At 40.6% G+C, this 21,524-nt stretch overlaps 1 protein-coding gene across 2 annotated transcripts; it reads right to left on the reverse strand.

The window, feature by feature from the left end:
* Window positions 1-5,241: 5,241 nt before the first annotated feature.
* Window positions 5,242-18,429, reverse strand: LOC307047212 (uncharacterized protein). 2 transcript variants are annotated; one of them, XM_079694006.1, is made up of 2 exons: window positions 12,846-18,429; window positions 5,242-5,614 (listed from the first exon to the last, which is right to left on the reverse strand). In XM_079694006.1, the coding sequence occupies exon 1, from the start codon at window positions 15,723-15,725 to the stop codon at window positions 14,016-14,018; it is 1,710 nt and encodes a 569-aa protein (XP_079550132.1). In that variant the 5' UTR covers window positions 15,726-18,429; the 3' UTR covers window positions 5,242-5,614; window positions 12,846-14,015. The 2 variants fall into 2 exon arrangements, with proteins under 2 accessions (XP_079550132.1, XP_079550133.1); XM_079694007.1 differs by having other exon boundaries at window positions 5,242-5,640.
* Window positions 18,430-21,524: the final 3,095 nt, after the last annotated feature.

Consider the following 21,524-nt stretch of genomic DNA (forward strand, 5'->3'; position numbering starts at 1 on the left):
CTACTAAATATGTCACACGCGAGCTCTGTTGACTGGCGCAGCAGCGCGGATGCGATCAATTGCTATAAAAACACTCCTCTACTAATACAGACGGTGTCACTATGCCGGCGGATGTGGCCGTTGTTGAAGCCTCTTCAGGCTCCGCATCGTCAGGCCTCTCCCTCGGTGTGGAGCTGTCAAACTCGACCCTAACGCCGCTTACAGCCGGCCAACTAAAAGTTGTTTTCCGTTCACGTTTTCATTTTTAGACTCCTTCGCTTCTTTGCTTGTGAATCCAAAAGCTGTGACGCTTGGCTGTTTTCGTTTTGCCATATTTTTTATTACAAAGCCAGAGTTAAAAAACCGCGCTGGCATCACCGCCATAACCATAGCAACGTAAGTAAGAATGCAGCGCCGCCACGTACAGATGGCAACACCCAGACATATTCACAAATATAAAACAAATATTCAGAAACTGTAATGAACAATAACTATTATTTATTTCAAGAACTGTTATTTACAGAAACTCAACATTTCTAATCTGTGACACAAATATGCACGATTGTTTTGGGCTCCCCCTATTTATCTAAAAGTCAGCCTTCAGGGGAGCTCCCTCCCTCTTCGGGGGAACCAAGCTCCTCCTAGCTCCCCCCCATTTCGAACAGTGTCTGTGGCTGAATGGCCAGCGATTAGGTGCGGCGCATTTATCATAGGTGATCAGAGCTAACTGCCTGCCGTCAGATTTCATTTAAAAAACTGATCTGATTTTAAGACTATTTCTGCGCTCATAAAGAATGATAAGAATATAATAATGCGTATTGAACTGGTTTCATTAATTAGTGAGTTTATTTAACACTAGAACCGCCAATCGGGTCAATTTGTGTGATGTGTGTTGTGTGTGTGCAATGTAACTTTTTTTCAATAAAATATTAAAGTCTCCCAGTCCGTGACTTTTCCTGAAAGTCTGTTATGTAGCACCCTATGTTGTTAAAAATTGCATTCTAATAGCGGGATTTGACGGGTTTAGGTAGGCCTATACAAAAACCTCTGGCGGTTCTAGTGTTAAGGTAATTAGGTACAGTAGAAGCCCTTTTTTTTATCAGTAACGAATTTAGCAGTTGAAAATAAAAGTCAACTAACTGAGGGTCACTTGCAATGACAGTGTTGTGTCTAATTGTAAGCTTGTCACTCAGAGTAACCTACAATTAATTTAGCTGCTGGAGAAGAAAGATCAAGGGGGGAGGGGGGGAGAGAGCTGTGGTTGATGGGCCATTAGTTGTGTAAATACATAGCTGAGAACTGCCGACTGCGGACTGTTTAAAAAACGGTAACAACGGACTATGTTTCTTAGCGGATGCATGTCAATTTAAATCAATACATACAACTATTTTTTAAATCAATACATACAACTATTTTTTAAATCAATAAAAACATTTTCTACATCCATAAAAGCATTTCAATTAATATTGGGAGTCATGTCGTTACTTTGTTGAGAATGTGGCCGTGTAATAAGCGGGATAATTTGCAGCGACTTGTTCCTTATGGGGAAAATAACACCCGTCATGTGTGTGTAGAGGTGTGTGTGGTTAAAACACTTTCATGAAGTGAGGGAATTTCCTTCTATAAAACAGCTGTGGGCAGCAGTGAGTGTCACGGACATGAATTCATAGATCAAGGCAGACTGGTGCACACACTCTCCTGTCCTGCCAGGCGACACGCCCGTTCTAAGCCGTGTCCTTCACTCACATCCCAAGCATCCCCAAAAAGTGTATTATGTTGTTACATCTCAGATGTTATGTTTCAGTTGTGCTCTGTCTATGTTCAGTGATGCAAACTTGTCACCTTTCGGCGAAATTCGCCGTTTTGAATCCAAAATAAGTCGTTTGTGTGATTCATGTAGATCTGCAATAAAAATCTTTTTGGGGTATGGGGGGGTCTGGGACCCGGAGTAATCTGCGGCCGTGAGCTGTTATGTGCCATCATGACACGCATGGTGTTCTTTTTTTATATATTATAATGAAGTACGAGCTGTGTGCTCGAGTCTTCCTGCCTGTCGGCTCTGCTCATGGATGTATAATAAGGCTCTGCTGCTCCGAGATGATGGTCTAGCTTCAGCAGCTACATTACCTACGGGTGCGTTCGTTAATAATAACTGTGCGTCCGGAGTCACTGTGGCACAGACTGGACCGCTGGTGAACAGCTGTTATAATGGGCCGTTCAGGTGTTCAGAGCAGAGCTCCCTGTCGGAGCGGCAGAGCGTGATGTGAACTGAAAAGTTTTTCTGTGGCAATATTATTTAAGGAATCGTTGAGCTAGCTAGCTAGCATACATTGTCACTATCTGCTAACGTTAGCTTTAGCCTTCTATTTCTAATAGTTTTTTTCATAGGCTATAAACAGAGGTGGTATAAGTATATATTGTACTTGAGTAAAAGTAGAAGTACTCAGATATTGTACTTGAGTAAAAGTAGAAGTAGCTACTCAGATCTTGTACTTGAGTAAAAGTAGAAGCACACAGATCTTGTACTAGAGTAAAAGTAGAAGTAGCCTACTCAAATCTTGTACTTGAGTAAAAGTAGAAGCACTCAGGTCTTGTACTTGAGTAAAAGTAGAAGCACACAGATCTTGTACTTGAGTAAAAGTAGAAGCACACAGATCTTGTAATTTTAGTAAAAGTAGAAGTACTCAGGTCTTGTACTTGAGTAAAAGTAGAAGTACTCAGATCTTGTACTTGAGTAAAAGTAATAGTCCCAGAGTGTAGGAATACTCTGTTACAGTAAAAGTCCTGCATTCAAAATGTTCCTCAAGTAAAAGTAGAAAAGTATTCTCATCCAAATGTAGTGAAAGTAGCGACAGTAAAAGTAGTCATTGTGCAGATTGGTCCATTTCAGAATAATAGATATGATAGGTTTTATAATGATTGATCATGAAAGTGTTCTCAAAGCTGGTAAAGGTGCAGCTAGTTTGAATGACTTTGTATACTGCAGGGTAGCTTGTGGATTTACTCCAGGTGGAATTAAAGTCGGAATTAACACTTGATTATATTTCACATCATTCATCCACAATGGTAAAGTAACTAAAGGTATTACATACATGGAGTGGAGGAAAAGTACACCATGTACCTCTGAACTGTAGTGGAGTAGAAGAACAAAGTAGCAAAACATTGAAATACTTAAATAAAGTACAAGTATCTCAAAATTGTGCCCAAGTATAGTACTACTTGTTGAGTTTATGAACTTAGTTACTTTACACCATGTGGCTATAAAGATAGAAAGACTTAAGCCTTGCACAGAGGCATGAAAATACATTTTCAAAATGCTCAACAGTGCTGCCAAAATTATAAACTGACTGCTACACAATTTAAAATAAATGCTTTTATATATTTCTATTAGATGTGACTCTTTGGCGTTTCTGTTATTATTAACACTGCTGCTTTAGTTGTTCTGACTGCTAAAATCCTCTGTCATTCCGTGGGGTGGGGGAGCCGGGGGCTCGGATCCTTGTCACCTTTTTCATACCTGATGAGTTTGCATCCCTGTATGTTAAAAAGCCTCAGTCACCTAACATCTCAGGTCAGTAACACTCAAAGCTAAATGTGCAATACCATGTTCAGCTATGTTACTATTTATAATGTTATTGTTGTTACATCAGAAGATGTACATATTGGAATGATTTCTTAACTTACAGTAGGCTATTTTTTACAATGTGAAGGATCCCTCCGCTTTGGGATCCTGATCTGCCGACGAGGCTCCATTAAAATATAAATATTTTTAGTGAATTACTGAGTTTAGGCACGTTAATAACGTTTTAATGAAGTTGAATACAGTATATTCATATGTGTCAGTGATTTCATGTCAATTCGGCGAACATAAACATAAATGATCGTGGTGAAGATGATGATTAAATTAGGATTAAAAATCGAGAGCCGGGCTGCATTTCCTCCTGTTCGTTTTTTTCGACTAAACAACATTATTTTGTTAAATAACAACATGGTGATGTTTTGTAAATGATTACATGTCTCTTATTTAGCACAGAGTATGATATCCGTGACATATGGATCTTAACAAAGTTCCGCTGTACATCCAGCGTACTGTATCTGACTTTATTTCACATGAGCTCCAGTGTGGAACCCCACTGCACCTCCTGGTGGATCAATGATCCATTGTAGCTGGCTTCATTATAATTACATTTATCTATCACGGGGGCGGTCTCAAGTCAAACTGGAGGTTTTCCCTTGAGCGAGGGTAGATCACGTTCCAATCACGGCCCTCGTGTTTCAAACTGTCTGAAATGAATCGCTACATCTGTATGACAATAAAACAAGAATAAAGTTTAAAAGGGTGATTTGTAAAATATCCATAAAGAAAATGTAAATCTGTTTACAGTTCTGTTACAAATGGGTGTTGAGAGATGTGTCCATAGATCTCTTCATTTTGCTCTCAAAGTGCACCAGATTGATGCATTTAACTTCAATATTTAAAAACAAATCTTCCCGGACGAGCTTGCCCCCGGACCCCCCTATGTGAAGTCCACACACCACCTATAAAAATAGCGCTTTACCCCTGCTTACCCCTATATGCCGTGAGATGATTATCGAGCCTTCATTGTAACAGTCGCGGGTGCATTGTGTATTTGCGTGGGGATTGTTGCAGTAGAAAGTTCCACTGTAGCGACCGGTACATTAATGGGAAACCCTAAATGTTTGAGCACCCTCTATGAAATGTCAAGCTACCCCACAGCACCCCAAAACAAAGCTCTGGCACCGCCACTGAGCCTGACTATTTATGTTGGGGGGGGCTCGACTTTTTTTTTTTCCAAAGGGGGGGCCTGACAAAAAAAGTTCGAGAACCACTGATCTACAGTGAGATGGCAACAGGCATGCGCTTAGGGCCCGCTTTCCTGCAGTTTCTGTGGGGTGACGCATTCTGAGGTGAGGCAGAGTTCATCTCTACCACACAGTAACAGGCTTGAGCGCGCTCACAAAATAAGTGCCCATGCTAAATTAGTACCCGCGCTCCAGCCAGTTACTGTGGGCTTACGTGAGTCAGAGCACGTCCCTGCCTCACTCCTCTTCGCTCCCATGTAGTTGTAGCGGAGCTCTGCAAATTTGCTGATTTTGACTATAAAAAGCGATTGGAATCATACATAAATCACACTTACAACACAGATTAGTGGAGACATTTTATTATTATTACCATTTAGTTTTTCTTTAGTTGTTTTTCCGTTACATTGGAGTATGACAGGTGAGGCTCTGCCTCCCCTGACTGCACATCGCTGGTATTTAGGAAATCCTGGATACGGCCCTGGTCACAGTATCACCTCAAAATACAAGTTATGAAACATTTTCAACCATGCAACAAAACATAAATAGTCCTACAAATATTTGTATTTATTTTTGTCTAAGCTCAAGGGAGCCAGAGCAGAGGGCTGAAAGAGCCGCATGCGGCTCCGGAGCCGCAGGTTGCAGACCCCTGATCTAACCGGTCACCTTGTCCTTGATTCCCCATTCCTCCATGAGGGGGTTTTCCACTCTTGCCAAGTTTCCAGCAGTGTGTGTCCGGGGCTCACTGCAGCCACCTTCTGCTTTCAGCTTTGGACTGCTTCTTTTGTTTGACACACTTTGGCTCCTTCATGCCCTTTATAGCCCAAAGGGGAAAAAACACTGGTTAATTGTAAATTTCCTTAAAGATAATAATAATTGTGTTTTATACATAATGCTTATCACACCTGCTGTCTGGGGAGAATATAAGTAGGATCTAATTTGGCCACAAACTCCCTAACCCCACATCCTCCACAGCACTAAAGGGCTAACTTTCACAATTCACCAAGGCCTCATGCAGATCTTATTTTCAGTATCTTTTAATTTTGTTTTCTTTGCATGATTAATTAAAGTTAACATGTTTAAATTGTAAAAATATATTATTACAAAATAGTATCATTGTTGTAACCCTATTGTATATTTTCTACTTTTTATTGCTTATAATTATATTTTGCGATGTTTAAATTCGAGAATTGTTTATTTCTACTTATGTGCAATGCCTTTTTTATGCTGCTGCAATGCAAACATTTGGGATAAATAAAGTACCTCTTAGTCTCTTATCTAACTCCTTGGAGCACAATAAACACATTGAATAAAAAAGAAAAAGTAAAAGAAAAAGCTTCTGTAATAATGAAACCAGATCAAAGTGTTCCTGTACAGGGGAAGTCCTTCTCTTCCTTGCTGGCTCCATCCTAGCCACTAGCAAAATTATCCAAGGACCAAAACTGTGAAACGACCAAAGCTCCCCTCAATGTAACCACACATATTGAATCCCATGGGTTTATGTCACAAGCTCGCGCCAAGATCTGAACCGCTTCCTGAACCAGTCACGTGGTTTGGACGGGGAGCGAGGCTTCAGATGTCAACAATGACATCACCAGCCTAAAACTATACAAACCTCGATACACGCTTTACAAAAAAACTTCCGGGATAACTTGACACACGGTCAGATAATTTTAGGTTGCAAGAGAGAACAGGTGAGTTTTGAGGGCTTTTTTGAAGGTTGGCATAACGAATGTGGCTGGGGAGGGAGTACCAGAGGGAGGGGGGGCTGCTGCGAAGGCCCTGTCGCCCCCGGTCTGGAGCTTAGCCTTGTACGCACCATACACACGGTTCCGTGGCGTGCTTCAACGGAGACGTTTCCCATTCACTTTGAAAGAGGTGACTTCATGCTTTGCCGAACTGCATCGTGGTTCCGTTGCGTCGCTTTGCCTCCGTTGCTCGTGTTGTAAGTTGAGAAAAATTCAACTTTTCAAGCGTTGACGGAAGCACTAGCCAATCAGACCGCGTGCTTGTGTGTCCGGGGCGGGAGATTAATGTGATTAGTTATTGGTCGCGAGCCAGATACGCCCACCGGCAAGCGTCAACGCGACAAAACAGTGTATACGCACGGTTCCGTCGCGTCGACACTTGAAAAGTTGAACTTTTCTCAACTTTCAGCGCGAGCAACAGAGGCAATACGAAGCAACGGAATCACAATGCAGTTTGGCAAAGCGTGACGTCACCCCATTCAAAGTGAATGGGAAGCGTCTCCGTAGAACCACGCGACGGAACCGTGTGTAGGGTGCGTAACCCGGATGGGCTGTAGTAAGATCATCAGCAGACCTGAGGCGACGGGTAGGGGCAAGGGTGGACTGGGACACAAATTCAGCCCGGGACGTTCAGACGCACCGGCCCACACACCGGCCCGTCGCCCACACGTGCAGGCCACCCTTGTAGCCTACAGATAAATTATACATCTATGCTTATATATACTGTTATGGCTAGATTCCCCAGAGTCAAGCCATAACATAAAAGAGATAGACAACAAGAGTAAGGTGCAAAATGAAACTTTCCTTTATTTAAGTTTTCTTAAAAATGTCTGTGTCATGTGTGAAGTGTGTCAAAGTGGATATGGAGGCATCAGTAACGTGAATGTACAATTGGGATTAAGGAAAAAGTAAAGCAAATGTGTATAGTCAAAAATTGTTGCCTGTGCCGTAAACAAAAAGAAGTGTCAAGGCACATGCAGCTCCCACAGGTCAAAACAGGCTCTCCTTATATCAGCCTCTCCCAGGTGTTTACTATTGCGTTGATTTCACCTGGGAGGAAGTGAAAGCAATTCTAGAACCCTGAAGGCAAGAGAGACTGAAAAGAGTCAAGGGAAGCTTATAAAAGTTATCAGCATTTAATTACACAAAATATGCGGTGGTGTACAAAATGAAATGTGCGAGTGGAGGCGCTCTCCACATCCGACCGGTCAGTTCAGGTCAGGGGGTCGAAGAGATCAATTCTTGGCTTGCTCTTCCTGTTGTCATCTGAGGTCTTCTCCTATTGGCCGGCGTTGTCGGGGGGCGGGTCCAATGCAATTCCTGCCTTTTTCTGTAGCTAAATTGCATCATTCTGGCATCTGTGGTTATTTAAACATTCCCTGCTACACATTATTCAGCGTCAATAAATGAGTGCTAATCCCAGTGTGCTCAGTGTACAACATCACATGTCATTTCACCTTGGTTCAAGGTTTGAAATCGTATGATTCCGCCAGATGCTAAATGCTAACCGGAAGTGACGAATTTTCAGAATAAAAGTGTTAAGCTAATAGTGAGAACTTCCGGTTTTTCAGAATAAAACTGATTTAAATCAAATAGTGTATTTAATTCAAATTACGCCATATCAACATTGATTTTAATTTCTAACAATCCCTCCTTACATACCATTTAAGGTATATAAATAATATTGAAATCAATGCATTCTTCATCCGAACATTGCGTGGTACATAACTCATAAAAGTCAAAAATACAAATAATACATATTCATCATAAATATAAAGTTTTTTATTTGTGCATAACTTCTATCTTAAACCTTTAATGTCACTTCGCAAAATAGCAGCAATTGGCTTGGTATGGAAAATGTCTAACGCCCTCCTTTCACATCATAAATCATCTTCATACTGTATCTGGTGTAAAGGCACTTGTTCCTTTACAAAGTATAAGAAGGATTAAACTATCTAAAAATAGCTAAATATTACTCTTTATTTAAACAAGTCTAGCGCCATTCTATCGGTCTGTTTTTATCTAACTGTTTGTGTCATCCTTTTACTGTGTCTCTGGTGCAATTTACGAATGTCTGCTGGCTCCAGTAGATATAGTTCTCTCCATCCACATTCTTGTTGGTTCTGGGACAGAGGAATAATAATTCAGAACCTGCTGATATTTGAATCTTACTACTTGGCATATGTTACAAACAAAAAACATCTTCTTGGTGAACTAAATAAAATCCTTGTAATCTTTCTCAAATCTAATATAACAATTAAATATTCCTGTTTGTGGTAAAAACACACTAACGTTATGTAATACAATTTCATTATGATTCAAAAACAACTAAAGTCATGATGATGTCAGAGTGAATGATTTCCTGAGTGTGTCTGTCCTGTAAGGTACGTCATTCTCTGCTTGGATCGTGTGCAGAAATCCCATCGATTGCACCTGGCAATACTGCTTCTACCTATCTATTATCAAGCTGAAAAATGAATACAGAAATCCAACATACTGTCATCAAATGTCTTTCTATTATGAATTTAAATGAAATGTATATCCCCATAATGATAATAATAACCTAAACAATAAAGTCTATGGCCTTTACTTCTTTTACCAGGCTAGTTACAAGATGTTGTCAAAATTAAATTCTGTCTCATTACATTACTATGTTTCAGCTTAACTGTAATATGTTCTTTCTACATTTCAAACCTCAGGTACTTTAATATCTGTTGAAATATTACAAAATGGTTTCATTATCACAGGTCAACTTTTTCGGTATTCCATTCTGGAATTAGATCTCTCACAGTAGCCCCTTGGCCACTGATTCTGCATCTGTGTTACCTGTTATAACTCAATCAATATTAGAAACATGTCAACATTCACCAAACAGTATATTATCCCTATGGAGCAGGTTAATCCTAAAACTATCTTCAATGCTCAGTTTGAACATCTGGGTTGGGGCGGAAAGTTTCTTTCAATCCTTAAAGAAAAAATTTAAATTGTGAATTTTACATTTACATGTTGACATTATACATTATACACACTCCCCCCTATTTACACAAGAACTCATGTGTAACAAAATCATGTAATGGGGAGGGGGAAAACACTTTCAGGTAAATATTGGTTAGGGACATAACGAACATTGTTTACAATTTTAGACCCATTATTATTATTATTATTTCCACAGTAAACACTTCAGTGAAAATAAGTGTTTCTCTCTGTCTTTCAGGCCCAAAAGAAACAAAATCTTCAGATTTTAGATTGAGTTTTACATTTGCAAACCGCCAACTCCTGTGGGAATAAAATATCATCAAGTAGATTAGAAACGGGTCACATGTCCGGTTTCCCCTTTTTATGGAATTTTTAGGAAACCTCTCGTTTCCCTTGGAGCTCCAAAATAATATGTTAGTCCAAAAACATGCTTGGTTAGTTATTGTTTTAGAATCATGCAGTTACACTGATCACATGCCGGCATTCATTCACACTCACACTATCTGGTTGTCAAGTCAGGTTTGGTTTGGTGACTGACCCCAGGGTCAGTCATTGACAGTGCTTTTGTCACACTGTCAGTCAGGGTCAAAGGTAATTTGGTCTCAGTCTTTTGGCCATGTCGTGCTCTGCAGAGTCTTTTCAGAGGTATTTCAGCATAGGCGGGTTCCCTTTATCTACAAAAATATGTCATATGTGGAGCGCCATTCCTTATTCATTCACGATTTCAACTATGATTTTCAAGATGGTTCTAACTTTCCTTTTGGACTTCTGCCTCCCATCTTTCCTGAAACTTGGTACAAAACTCACTTCCTTATAGTACTACTGATACTGCAATTCATTTACACCTAATTAGTATTACAATGTCTAATAGATCTAATTCAGAAACTTGTGTACATAACTATTATCTTGAGTCAAACCATTACTAGGATCTGTGTAGCTCTGCTATGTATTTCATAGCTCATCTATCTTCAATTCTGGTCCACTTAAAAAAACAACGTTAAAGTCCACGTAATGTCCAAAATAAATGTTATTCTGTGTTAATAAATCGCTTCATCACTTTCCACTGCTTCATTTGACATATCAACATCAATGATTCTTTCCATAAATACCCCCCAAATAACATGAAATGTGAGCCACTTTCCCGTGTTATTCCGCTCCGGTAGCGAAAAGCTTGCCAGCCATTAACCCAGCTGTGTGACGTCACACGTGGCAAACACCAGCCTCGTCTGGATTGTTTGTTTTGTATCCTTCCGCTATTTTCGCTCAACATATGTGTAACCGGACCTCGCTAAACTTTTTTTATCTAACAATTCATGATGGGGAAGCGATGTGTAGTTGTGAGCTGTGAATGTTTCCTGATTGCTATAAACATTGATCATGGGTGCTGGAAGATTGTGCACAAAACTCGTGTTATGCCAGCTTGAGCTAAATGTCACCAGAGTACAGTGAACTTGCCTAGTGACTGAAATATATAAAAGTTGAAGTGAAATAAGTAAGGCCAAAAATGAATTACGTCTGAATATCTTTATTATTTTTACCTTTTTTACTGCAACCCGACCCGAACCCGCATATATATAAGCAGTGACAACGTGCAATTATATTAACACACGCAGTTGCATATTTGGCTCAAAAAGCCTGGGATGTTGTTTATTTTCTCCATCTAGGTTGACACCAAAAGCCTCCCAGACGTTGGATTTCGCTCTTGAAGAAGAGTTATTGAAAATGGTGTATTCTCCGCTAGAGAGCTTCACCTCAGCCATTCAGAATGTGGTGCGCTCAGCAGCAGATAGATGCGCTGCAGAGGTTATGATTATGCTCGGTCCCGCGGAGGAGAGGTCTGAGGATTTAAACATTAAACTAAATTATTATTGTTTAAATATATTTATTATGCAACACCCGCAACCGGACCCGCATCATCTTTGTTTTACCCAGAAGCGAACCCGGAAAAAAGCGTTTGAAAAAATACCACCCGCAAATCACCTTTTTTGCGGGTCACCCGTCGGGTACCCGCGGATACCCGACCCGATGCAGGACTCTGCTATCTGGTCAGTAGGTTGCAAACTGTCTATTTGTTCCATCACCTGCCAGATCTCTCTGCAGCATACACATTCATCTGCAGTGGGCATGCTTTCACAGCATTGACATGTACACCAGAATATTGTACATAACATTAAAAAAAAAACAATATCTGCCGGACGTGTGAGGAACAGATGACAAATTAAGATCGACATTTAGTGCAGGTCAAATTAAATAAAACAGAATTTACCATTCAGTATTGCCGACTCGAGTCTCGCCGGCTGCGGAATCCGCTTCTCTTTCACAAGTTTCTGCCTCGTTGTTCGATTGCTGGGCAGGAGGCTCGTACTGATAAGGCAAGATGCCTTGAAGTGAAAGGCTAGCTGGTTCACTCTCTACTTCTGTAACTGAATCCAGATAACCCACCGAATCTGAGCTTGAATGATCGCTGTCGCTGTCTGAAGTTGTCGCGTTGCTTGCCATTTGGACTGATTTGATCAAATGGCAATGTTTGCCACGTGTGACGTCACCGCTCGTTCGGGAGTGATCGGGGGCGTACTCGGCAAACTTCGGAACCAACATCGGTTTTTAACGTATATGTCATTTAATTATGACCAAACTTTAAACATTTTTATTTATTTTTATTCTGGTGATATCTAAACTACATGTTAAAAAACACCTGTGTTAGATGCATTACATGGCCTTTAAACTCTTTAGCAGTGTGTGGAACCTTGGGTGTCCAAACATGTAACAATTACTCCCTTCTTTATCAAGGATTTTAAAACAGAAGTCATTTCATATTTCCATCTGAAAGCCCTCCTATGGTAATAAGTATGCTACAATGGAGAAATCAACACTTCAGATTGGAATACTATATTTGGCTTGGCACGAGCTCTTCCTTTAACATGATCCATACAAATACAGATGTGTCTTATAGAGTGGTTCCTAAAACTATCCTTTTAATGGTGATCAATATTGTAACAAATGAGATCACACGTGAATAAAAATCTCTAAAAGAATAATTTGTTAACATGATGAAAAGATTGAAGCATATGGTTCTACTCTGTACTCCACAACACCCACTGCTTAAAGTGGAGTGAATATTTCCATCATGTCTCCCTCAGTGTGATTTTCTCATTTTACTTTAATAGTTTCCTCTTTACTGCTATTTTTAATTTACAAATTGATTAATTCATGGTTAATAAATCTGTTTGTCTTTACGTATTTATCAAGTGAATTCAAGTTATTTAAATGTGGTCTCTTTTATGTGCGTTTGTGAATAAGTGTGTTTATGTGTAAACTCACTCATTCCCGTTCTCCTTTTCTCCTCCTCTGGTTGTCTCAAGCCGTGACCCCGGCCTCCTCACTTCTAATCGACCATGCAAACTCCTCTGATTCTGTCTTCTCTTCAGTCCGTCAGCTCTTGAATCCATCCGCTGTAACTCTTTTAGGCAGCCTTTGGCCCAGTTACATCTGCAGCCCACATCATGCCACTGTTCTTGCACTGCTTTTTATATGTCATCTCCTCCTTTACAGTCTCTTCGCTGTTTATATGGAGGGCGGATTCTGCTCTCAAGTTTCACACTTTGCTCTTGCCAAATCTCGTGGCTCAGCTTGGAACTTCATGCCCGGTCTGAGGGACTGATGAGAGTATCTCTGTATGTCAGCAAGCCGTTTGGTTCTGGATGCCTCAGGTGGAGATAGTTCTGGCTGCAGTTCTGTTGTTGTTGTTGTTGTTGTTGTTGTTGTTTCAGCTCTGGTTCTCTGTCTTTTTGATGGAGAAAGAGGAGTCTCCTGTTGGGTTAGGTCTTTTGTCTGCTTGGCGGGACGGGGTCGTAGCCTTTCTGACTCAGAGGGGGAGTCCAGGTCTCGGGACGCATTATCTATAAGAAATCTAGCACACTGAGGTTAAATAAATCCAACCCTTTCCACTCTGTCTCTTTCTAATCATACTATCTGTCTTAGTTGTTAAATGCCATCTAAACAACACAATGAATGTCTACTAATGATATTACAAATACTCCCTCTAAAAATTGTTTCATCCATTGCTACATATTTACCCAACCTGACTCTTTCAGGAAACCATTTTCTCCTATAAATTGAAACACCTGTTTCAAGCATCACATATTTCACACACTAAGAAAGAACATCTCCATATTTTCTCCAATATTTTAAATCCCACTGTTACTTAGAACAATAGTAACCCTGCAGAGCACACTAATCAGATTACAGTAAGGAAATTTGACTCAAGTGTAGGCCTATGTCTACTTTCCATTATACTTATTACTTTTAGTGAACATTTATTTATATTGTCTAAATCCCTTGTCTATGATGTGCAAACAGTTCGAGTATAAAAATGTGTTTTTCTCTATGTATTTACACTCTACGGATTCTTGAGTTTACTCATCTCCTGGTGCTGTCGTTGTAAAAATGTTCGATTCCTTATTGTTTTGAACCAGTTTTCCAAAATCAGTTCTAACTGCCGTGCCGTTTCTGCAAATGTAGCGGTGCGGCTACACACTGTGTAATTGGGTGCCAACATGTTCCTTTTTTAACTTTGATCCGGAGTGCATCTGCAGTGTGTTCTACAACTTCCCACGGTCCACTCCATACAGGTTGCAACAGCTTCATCTTGTGGATTTTTACATTTACCCAATCCCCTGGTCCAACAGAAATATTCGTCATGGCCCTGGCATATGCTTCCGCCTCAATTTTTCTCATATCTAACATTGGTTCTCCTCTGTATTGTGAGGTGATACCTTGTGGTGGATATTGCTGAGTGGGGCAATCTCTGGCCAAATGTCTACAATCACCACATATGAAGCAGCCACCATCTCTTCTTCCTCTTGAGCGTTGCTTTCCTCTCCATTGTCCCTTTTGTTGATGCTGTATGGGAGTGTATACCTGAGCTGGCGGCTGTACTTGTGTAGGAAGATACACAGGTATTTGCTGTTGCTGGAATTGTGTGGGAAGATACTGCGGTGCTTGTGGCTGTACTTGCGTAGGAAGATACACAGGTGTCTGCTGTTGAAGATACTGCTGTGCTTGTGGCTGTACTTGCGTAGGAAGATACACAGATATCTGCTGAACTTGGTTTTGTGGACATACACTTCCTCCTCCGCTTTGTTGGTTCTGCATTTGATTCTCTGGTTCTTCCTGAGTTTGAACTGTTGGAGGTGTCCACCCTGCCTTCTGTGCTAGTATGGCCATCTGATTAGCTTCAGTATCTTTCTCAGCCACCTGCATCTTCAAAAGTATTTTTTCCAGTTTCTTTGTTTCTTCATCATCTTCCTTTGTTATTTCCTGGCATTTGATGTCATGGTGAATGAGATGTAGTCTCCATTCTTCTGGGATTTTAGCTTCTAACCCCACCACATCTCTAAGGCGTGCCTGCACTGATTGGGGAAGGGCTTTAATGACCGCGTCCTTCCACAGCATTGTGACAGCCGGCGAAACGTCATGTCGTTCTCCAGTACAGTCCTCCCACACTCCTTCACATCTCTTCAGGAAGGCATGCATGTTTTCCTCCGTGCCTTTCCTCAGGCCGGTGAGGGCATGTAAACTGCGTGTTGTCGGGTAGATGTGACGAATAGCAGCCCAATAATTCGACCTGATGTAGTTGAATGAAGTGTCATCTTGGTCGTGCGTGCAATTGGCCTCGGAATCTACTGCTCTTGCTTCCAGTCGTCCTTCAATCCGTCCGAGCAGGGCCCTCATGTCTCCCAAGCACAGGTGGTCTTGGGCTGTGTATCTCTCCAGATCAGTCACCCACTTCTGACCTCCTTTCGTGAGTGGAGGTAGTTTTGCCACTAATGCTTCCATGTCCCTGTGAGTCCATGATTGGTATTGAAATCCTCCTCTTCCAGCCGCTATCAATGGCATGGAGGTATGTGCACCGGTCTTGGATCTTTTAGTTTTCTTGGTTCTTCTCGTTTTGGGGCATTTCCCAGGGTAATGTTGCTTTTCGTCGCTACTATTATTCTCAGGAGGAGATGCAAAACCGCGTTGTTGCTGTGACTGTTCATGGTATGGGGAGTGTCTACTGGTTTCAGACTGTGTACCGCCGTCGTCATCTTCACCTCCCTGTCCTTCGGAATAGTCAGGAGAGTAGTTTGTTCTGCGTTTTCTTTGAGTTCTTCGTTCTTCTTGTTCTCTCCTTTCTCTCTGTTGTCTATCCGCCTTCATGTCCTGAAATCTTACATCTTCTTGTCGTCTTTCCGCCAGAAGTTGTTGGTATTTATCTTCCTCCCTTTGTTTTTCGGCAATAATGTCATTATGGGCTTCAACTGCCTTTCGTCCTCTTCAATAATGTCATTATGTGCTTCATCTGCTTTTCGTCTCTCTTCCATTCCTCTGTTGAGCTGCTCTTCCATTCTTCTGTTGAGTTCCTTTTCCATTATTCTGCCGAGTTCTTCCATTCTTCTGTTGGATTCTTCCTCTCTTCTGCAGAGTTCTGCTTCCATTCTTCTGCTGAGTTCTTCCATTCTTCTGTTGGTCTCCTCTTCCATTCTTCTGCTGAGTTCTTCCACATGTAAGCTGTTTGTCAATCCTTGGCTGGCATCTTCCAGATGGAATACCAGACTTGCAACCATAGCTTTTCTTTTTTCAGCTCTGTTCATAGCAATGTTTTCAGGTCCATACCAAGAGGGTTGTCCGGCTTTGATCCATGCTTTTTCCTGTTGTAGATATTCAGCATTCTCATGTTCAACTACAGCTTTTCTATGGGCTTCCGTTGGTCCAGGCTGATCATCTGCTGGAATCAATCCTCTCGTTTGCCACTGTTCTAACAGTTTCTCCATTTGGTTCCATATCCTCTGTCTTTTACTTGAAACTGTTAAAGCATCTGATCTGATTTTTACCCTTTCCTTGATATCTGCAGTTGAGCCTGGCTCTGCGACTGGTCTCAACTTGGTGTCTTTTGGCAACATGTTTAAGTACTTGGATAATATTATTAAGTTATCAAAGATGAAAAACTAATCCTCTGAATAGTACCTTTGTATTCTTTATAAAGATATCCTATGTCACCTGGACTTAACTTTAAAATGTTTTTTTTTTTTTTTTTTCAAATAAATAAAAATGTTGGAAAATCAAAATCAAAATTAGACAAATTAAATTAACATTTTGAAATTATGCAAATTTTAAAATCTGAATAAAGAAATAAAAATGAACAGGAGTTGACTTAGTAATATGAAAATAGGAATATGGTGCAAATCTAAATAAACCGTGTACAGTGTATACTCAAGTTTATGAAATTATGCAAATGTCATAAAATGAGTCAACTACACTACTTAAATCCAAAGAAACCTCCTGTAATCTTTATCTGTGTGGTGAAGAATGTATTAACTGTAATACTTATTATGTCCGCTAGGGGAGCTGTTTTATTTTTGAACTCCTCTCAAATGTATCAACTAGTACTTCCGGTTCATAAACCTACTTCCTGTTTATTTCCCCAAAATAATAAAGTTCAAATGACTTTCTTTGAAAAGCATGAAAAACAAAACAACTCAATCTACTCTCAACGTTCATCTACACCATCCCTGTGTATTTAATCAGTAATTACCAGTTGTATCTTCACTCAAACTACTTCATCATCTAGTAATGCCAACTGGCTAGCTAACTAGCTTAGCAGTATAGTATAAACCTCATGTGACTGGGGAAGGGGAACACTCAACATGTGCAGATTAAAACCACACTGCTTGACAATACAAAACAACACAATCTTCATTTATCTTAGCTCTAAATTCTTTCGATGCTGACCTTAAAAGCTGATCTCATACCAATCTTGTACACAATCGTTTCGGCTTAGAACATTGCACAAAAATATACTTTTCGGCTTAAAAACTCCACACAATATACTTTATTAAACCAGACTACGCCGGTTTAACACATCAAACATATAGACTAACATGAATGGACCCAGTCCAGTGTAAACCAGATCAAGTCTGGTACCTCCCCAGAAGGTCTTAATACTATGTAATATTCACATTAATCGGGCGGCGCCGAGGATACAACAGAGATGAATAGAAACACTATATACAATCTCCACACCACTCGCAATCACCACATTATCACCACAGATCAATCTACAGATCACTACCAACGCTTGCACCTAATCATGTAAGTTATTTAACTATACAGTTGTTGAATTGAACAGGTAACTGTCTCACCTTTCGTTTAGGCCGAGCCAAAAACTCCAGCAGTGAGTCTGTAGCCTGTCCTCCCCTTTGTGCAGCCTGGTGTGATGCTAGTTAGCTTGCAGCCTTCCCCTCTACTCAGCTCTATCCTGCTTCAGGTCCACCCAGGGACGCCAAATTGAAAGCAATTCTAGAACCCTGAAGGCAAGAGAGACTGAAAAGAGTCAAGGGAAGCTTATAAAAGTTAACAGCATTTAATTACACAAAATATGCGGTGGTGTACAAAATGAAATGTGCGAGTGGAGGCGCTCTCCACATCCGACCGGTCAGTTCAGGTCAGGGGGTCGAAGAGATCAATTCTTGGCTTGCTCTTCCTGTTGTCATCTGAGGTCTTCTCCTATTGGCCGGCGTTGTCGGGGGGCGGGTCCAATGCAATTCCTGCCTTTTTCTGTAGCTAAATTGCATCATTCTGGCATCTGTGGTTATTTAAACATTCCCTGCTACACATTATTCAGCGTCAATAAATGAGTGCTAATCCCAGTGTGCTCAGTGTACAACATCACATGTCATTTCAACTTGGTTCATGGTTTGAAATCGTATGATTCCGCCAGATGCTAAATGCTAACCGGAAGTGACGAATTTTCAGAATAAAAGTGTTAAGCTAATAGTGAGAACTTCCGGTTTTTCAGAATAAAACTGATTTAAATCAAATAGTGTATTTAATTCAAATTACGCCATATCAACATTGATTTTAATTTCTAACAGAAGCAAGAGAGAAAAAAGAAAAGGGCAACCGTAAAACACACACACACACACACACACACACACACACACACACACACACACACACACACACACACACACACACACACACACACACACACACACACACACACACACACACACACACACACACACTGTTAGAGATTTGGAGGATGTTTAAAACCAACCTCGTCTCTTTGTGTCGTTTGGTAAGCTGGGTAAATTCGTAAAAAGGAAGGGATTAAGAAACAACAGAATGCAAGTTAAACAATAATCTTGTTTTAACGGTACAAAGTAACAATACAAATACAAAGGAAGTACTTCCTGCTCTTTCTCCTGTCTTACTCTCTGGTCGGCCTGAAGAAAAAGAGAGCGAACCAAAGGAAAACACAGGCTTTCATACTAAAAACACAGGAGGAGGTGTGTGCGTGCTTTCCCCCAGAGGTCATCTTATTGGGAGAGACCAACACATGGCCTGTCGCACCCAATCAGTGCGACACAGCAGAAGAAACCCGGAAACAAAAAGTCTCTTTCAGTTTGACGAAAACCAGATACCTTTTGGTGTATGGTACGAACCTGCTCTAAACAACAAGTTTCCTTATCTTATTTCACATCTTGCAGCCAGCACACACACATCCCCTTTATGGCTCTTTATCTCTGTGGCCATCTTCCCCCCCTCAGGTTACCACACACAAGTTACAAGTATATTTTAAGATATAGTTGTTATAGTTGGCTAAATATACGTAATACATGTAAATTACTTTCATATCAATAATAACGAGGAACACATTACTTATGCTCTTAAGCAGTATTATAGATGCTTTTCAAATAGTCAAACTTCATACAGGACCAATATAGAGAACACACTCATTTGTCCTGCAGCCTTTCCAGCCATTTGAGCTATTGTTCACATCTTTACTTCAAATAAAAGGTTTCACATTGTATATTTCCAGCTTCCTTTACACATACTGTTATTATTAATACAAAGTAATTAACCACAAACATCTATTTAAAACAAGTAGATTTCCCTGATAATTGACATGCTGAAAATCTCAAGAAGAATGTCCCCTCCCCCAGCTCTCTCGTCCCTGTCATAAAAGCTGCTTCCATTTCATATAGAGTAATAAAACATGTTTAAGCTAATTTCTCCACAATGTTTGTAGCCATTTAGTACCCACACATGAAATAATAAAAACAGAGGTATAGTTGAACAGTAATCACACAGCACATATATTTACTGCTATGAAAACACACACATTTGCCCAAAGCATGTGTAACGCACCCTCTTCTTTTATGAGGGAAACATTCCAGAGTTTTGGAGCTATCCCCACATAAGGATGTCCCCTGCTCACATCCCTCTCTGAACACAAAGACTTCACCTCAATATATTGGGGAGGAAAAATATACTTTGTCCCTTCAAATTTAACACACATGAATATAGATAAGGTGACATTAAAATGAATATACCAGATTTAACTTTCCTGCGATAACACGTTACTTTAATACTTCAAATAATTCAAATAATCCTTAAATTCCCCCTTTTGGTCTCGCCTCACGAGACCAACACACATAAGACATTTGAAACATAACTACTGTCATTCTTTGCTACTGTGTCTGTCCCCCTTCATTAAACCTTTGGGAACAGAACACAACTTTTCATGTCAGTGAAGGAACTATCAGAGTGGTTGCCTGAGTGCCAGAAAGCAGCATCCTTGCGTGTTGTTGAATCCTCAGGGCCCCCCTCAGATGCGGCCTTTCCTTCAAAGGTGGAACTGATGAATCTGATCAGAGAGAAGTAGACTCCTCTGCTGCCTTGAGAAGTCCCCCAGCCTGCTGACGCCAGCTTCCGAGTCGTCTGCTGTAGGGATGTCCGCGAAGTCCTTCTCCTCCAGTCCGCTGATGACAGCTTCCGAGTCGTTTGCTTTAGGGATGTCTTCGTTAACGATAGCCAGGTCCGTCCTGATGTGTCTCGGTCCTAGCCGGTGATTTCCTCGCCGCACACTGGCTCCAGTAGTACCAGATGTCCCCCTTTGCTCCTCGGCGGACGGCATGAGATGTCCTCTGGGTCACTCAGTAGAGGCCGGAGAACCTGGGGTTGAGCCACGTAGGCCTGACGACCTTCAGCCAGACGAACTCCCCTGTGTCGGCCTCCTGCTCCTCGGGTCCCCCTTTTGGCGTCAGGAACCTGTGTGGAGAAATCTGATATCCACCCCTCAAGTCTACGCTCAGGGCTTCTGGGCCCTCAGGTGTTTGACCCACCACTGGTAGGCTGCTTGGAGCCTGTTGGTGGGGTGTCTTAAAACAACAGCTGTCTGTGAACAGGTTTTCTAAATTAGTTGCAGACCTCCTATCTGCCAGTGCCGCTTCAGAATCTTAATACTTGGCCTGTGTCAACAAAATAAACCCCAACATCTTCAGGTGAACTAAATAACATATCTCAATAGCTCTGAATTTCTGACAAGCATCTGTGTTATTTTAAATGAAATCCTTGAGATCCTATTTAAAATCTAAATATAATATGAACTGCTAATGTCTCTGGTAAAGAAACACACTAATGTAATGGATTAAAAACAACTAAAATCATGATACTGACAAAGTGAATGATTTCCTGGTGAGACTGCTTCTACCTGTCACTGCTTAGATATTATCAAGCTGAAAAATGAATACAGAAATCCAACATACTGTCATCAAATGTCTTTCTATTATGACTTTAAATTAAATGTACCCCCATAATGTTACCTCAATAAAGTCTATGGCTTTTACTTCTTTACCAGGTTAGTTACAAGATGTTTCTAAATTAAATCTCATTACATTACTATGTTTTAACTTAGCTGTAATATGTTCTTTCTACATTTCAAACCTCAGTTACTTTAATACCTGTTGAAATATTACAAAATTGTTTCATTATCACAGGTCAACTTCTCTGGTATTCCCTTCTGGAATGACATCTCTCTCAGTAGCCCCTTGGCCACTGATTCTGCATCTGTGTTACCTGTTATAACTCAATCAATATTAGAAACATGTCAACATTAATCAAACATTATCTTATCCCCAGATATGGAGCAGGTTAAATCTAAAACTGTCAATC

Source organism: Notothenia rossii (assembly GCF_949606895.1).
Source record: "Notothenia rossii genome assembly, chromosome: 7".
Taxonomy (NCBI): domain Eukaryota; kingdom Metazoa; phylum Chordata; class Actinopteri; order Perciformes; family Nototheniidae; genus Notothenia; species Notothenia rossii.

Excerpts from the sequence above, each read along its gene's own strand:
- LOC307047212 (XM_079694006.1), bottom strand. The coding sequence starts at position 15,725 with ATGAAGGCGGATAGACAACAGAGAGAAAGGAGAGAACAAGAAGAACGA.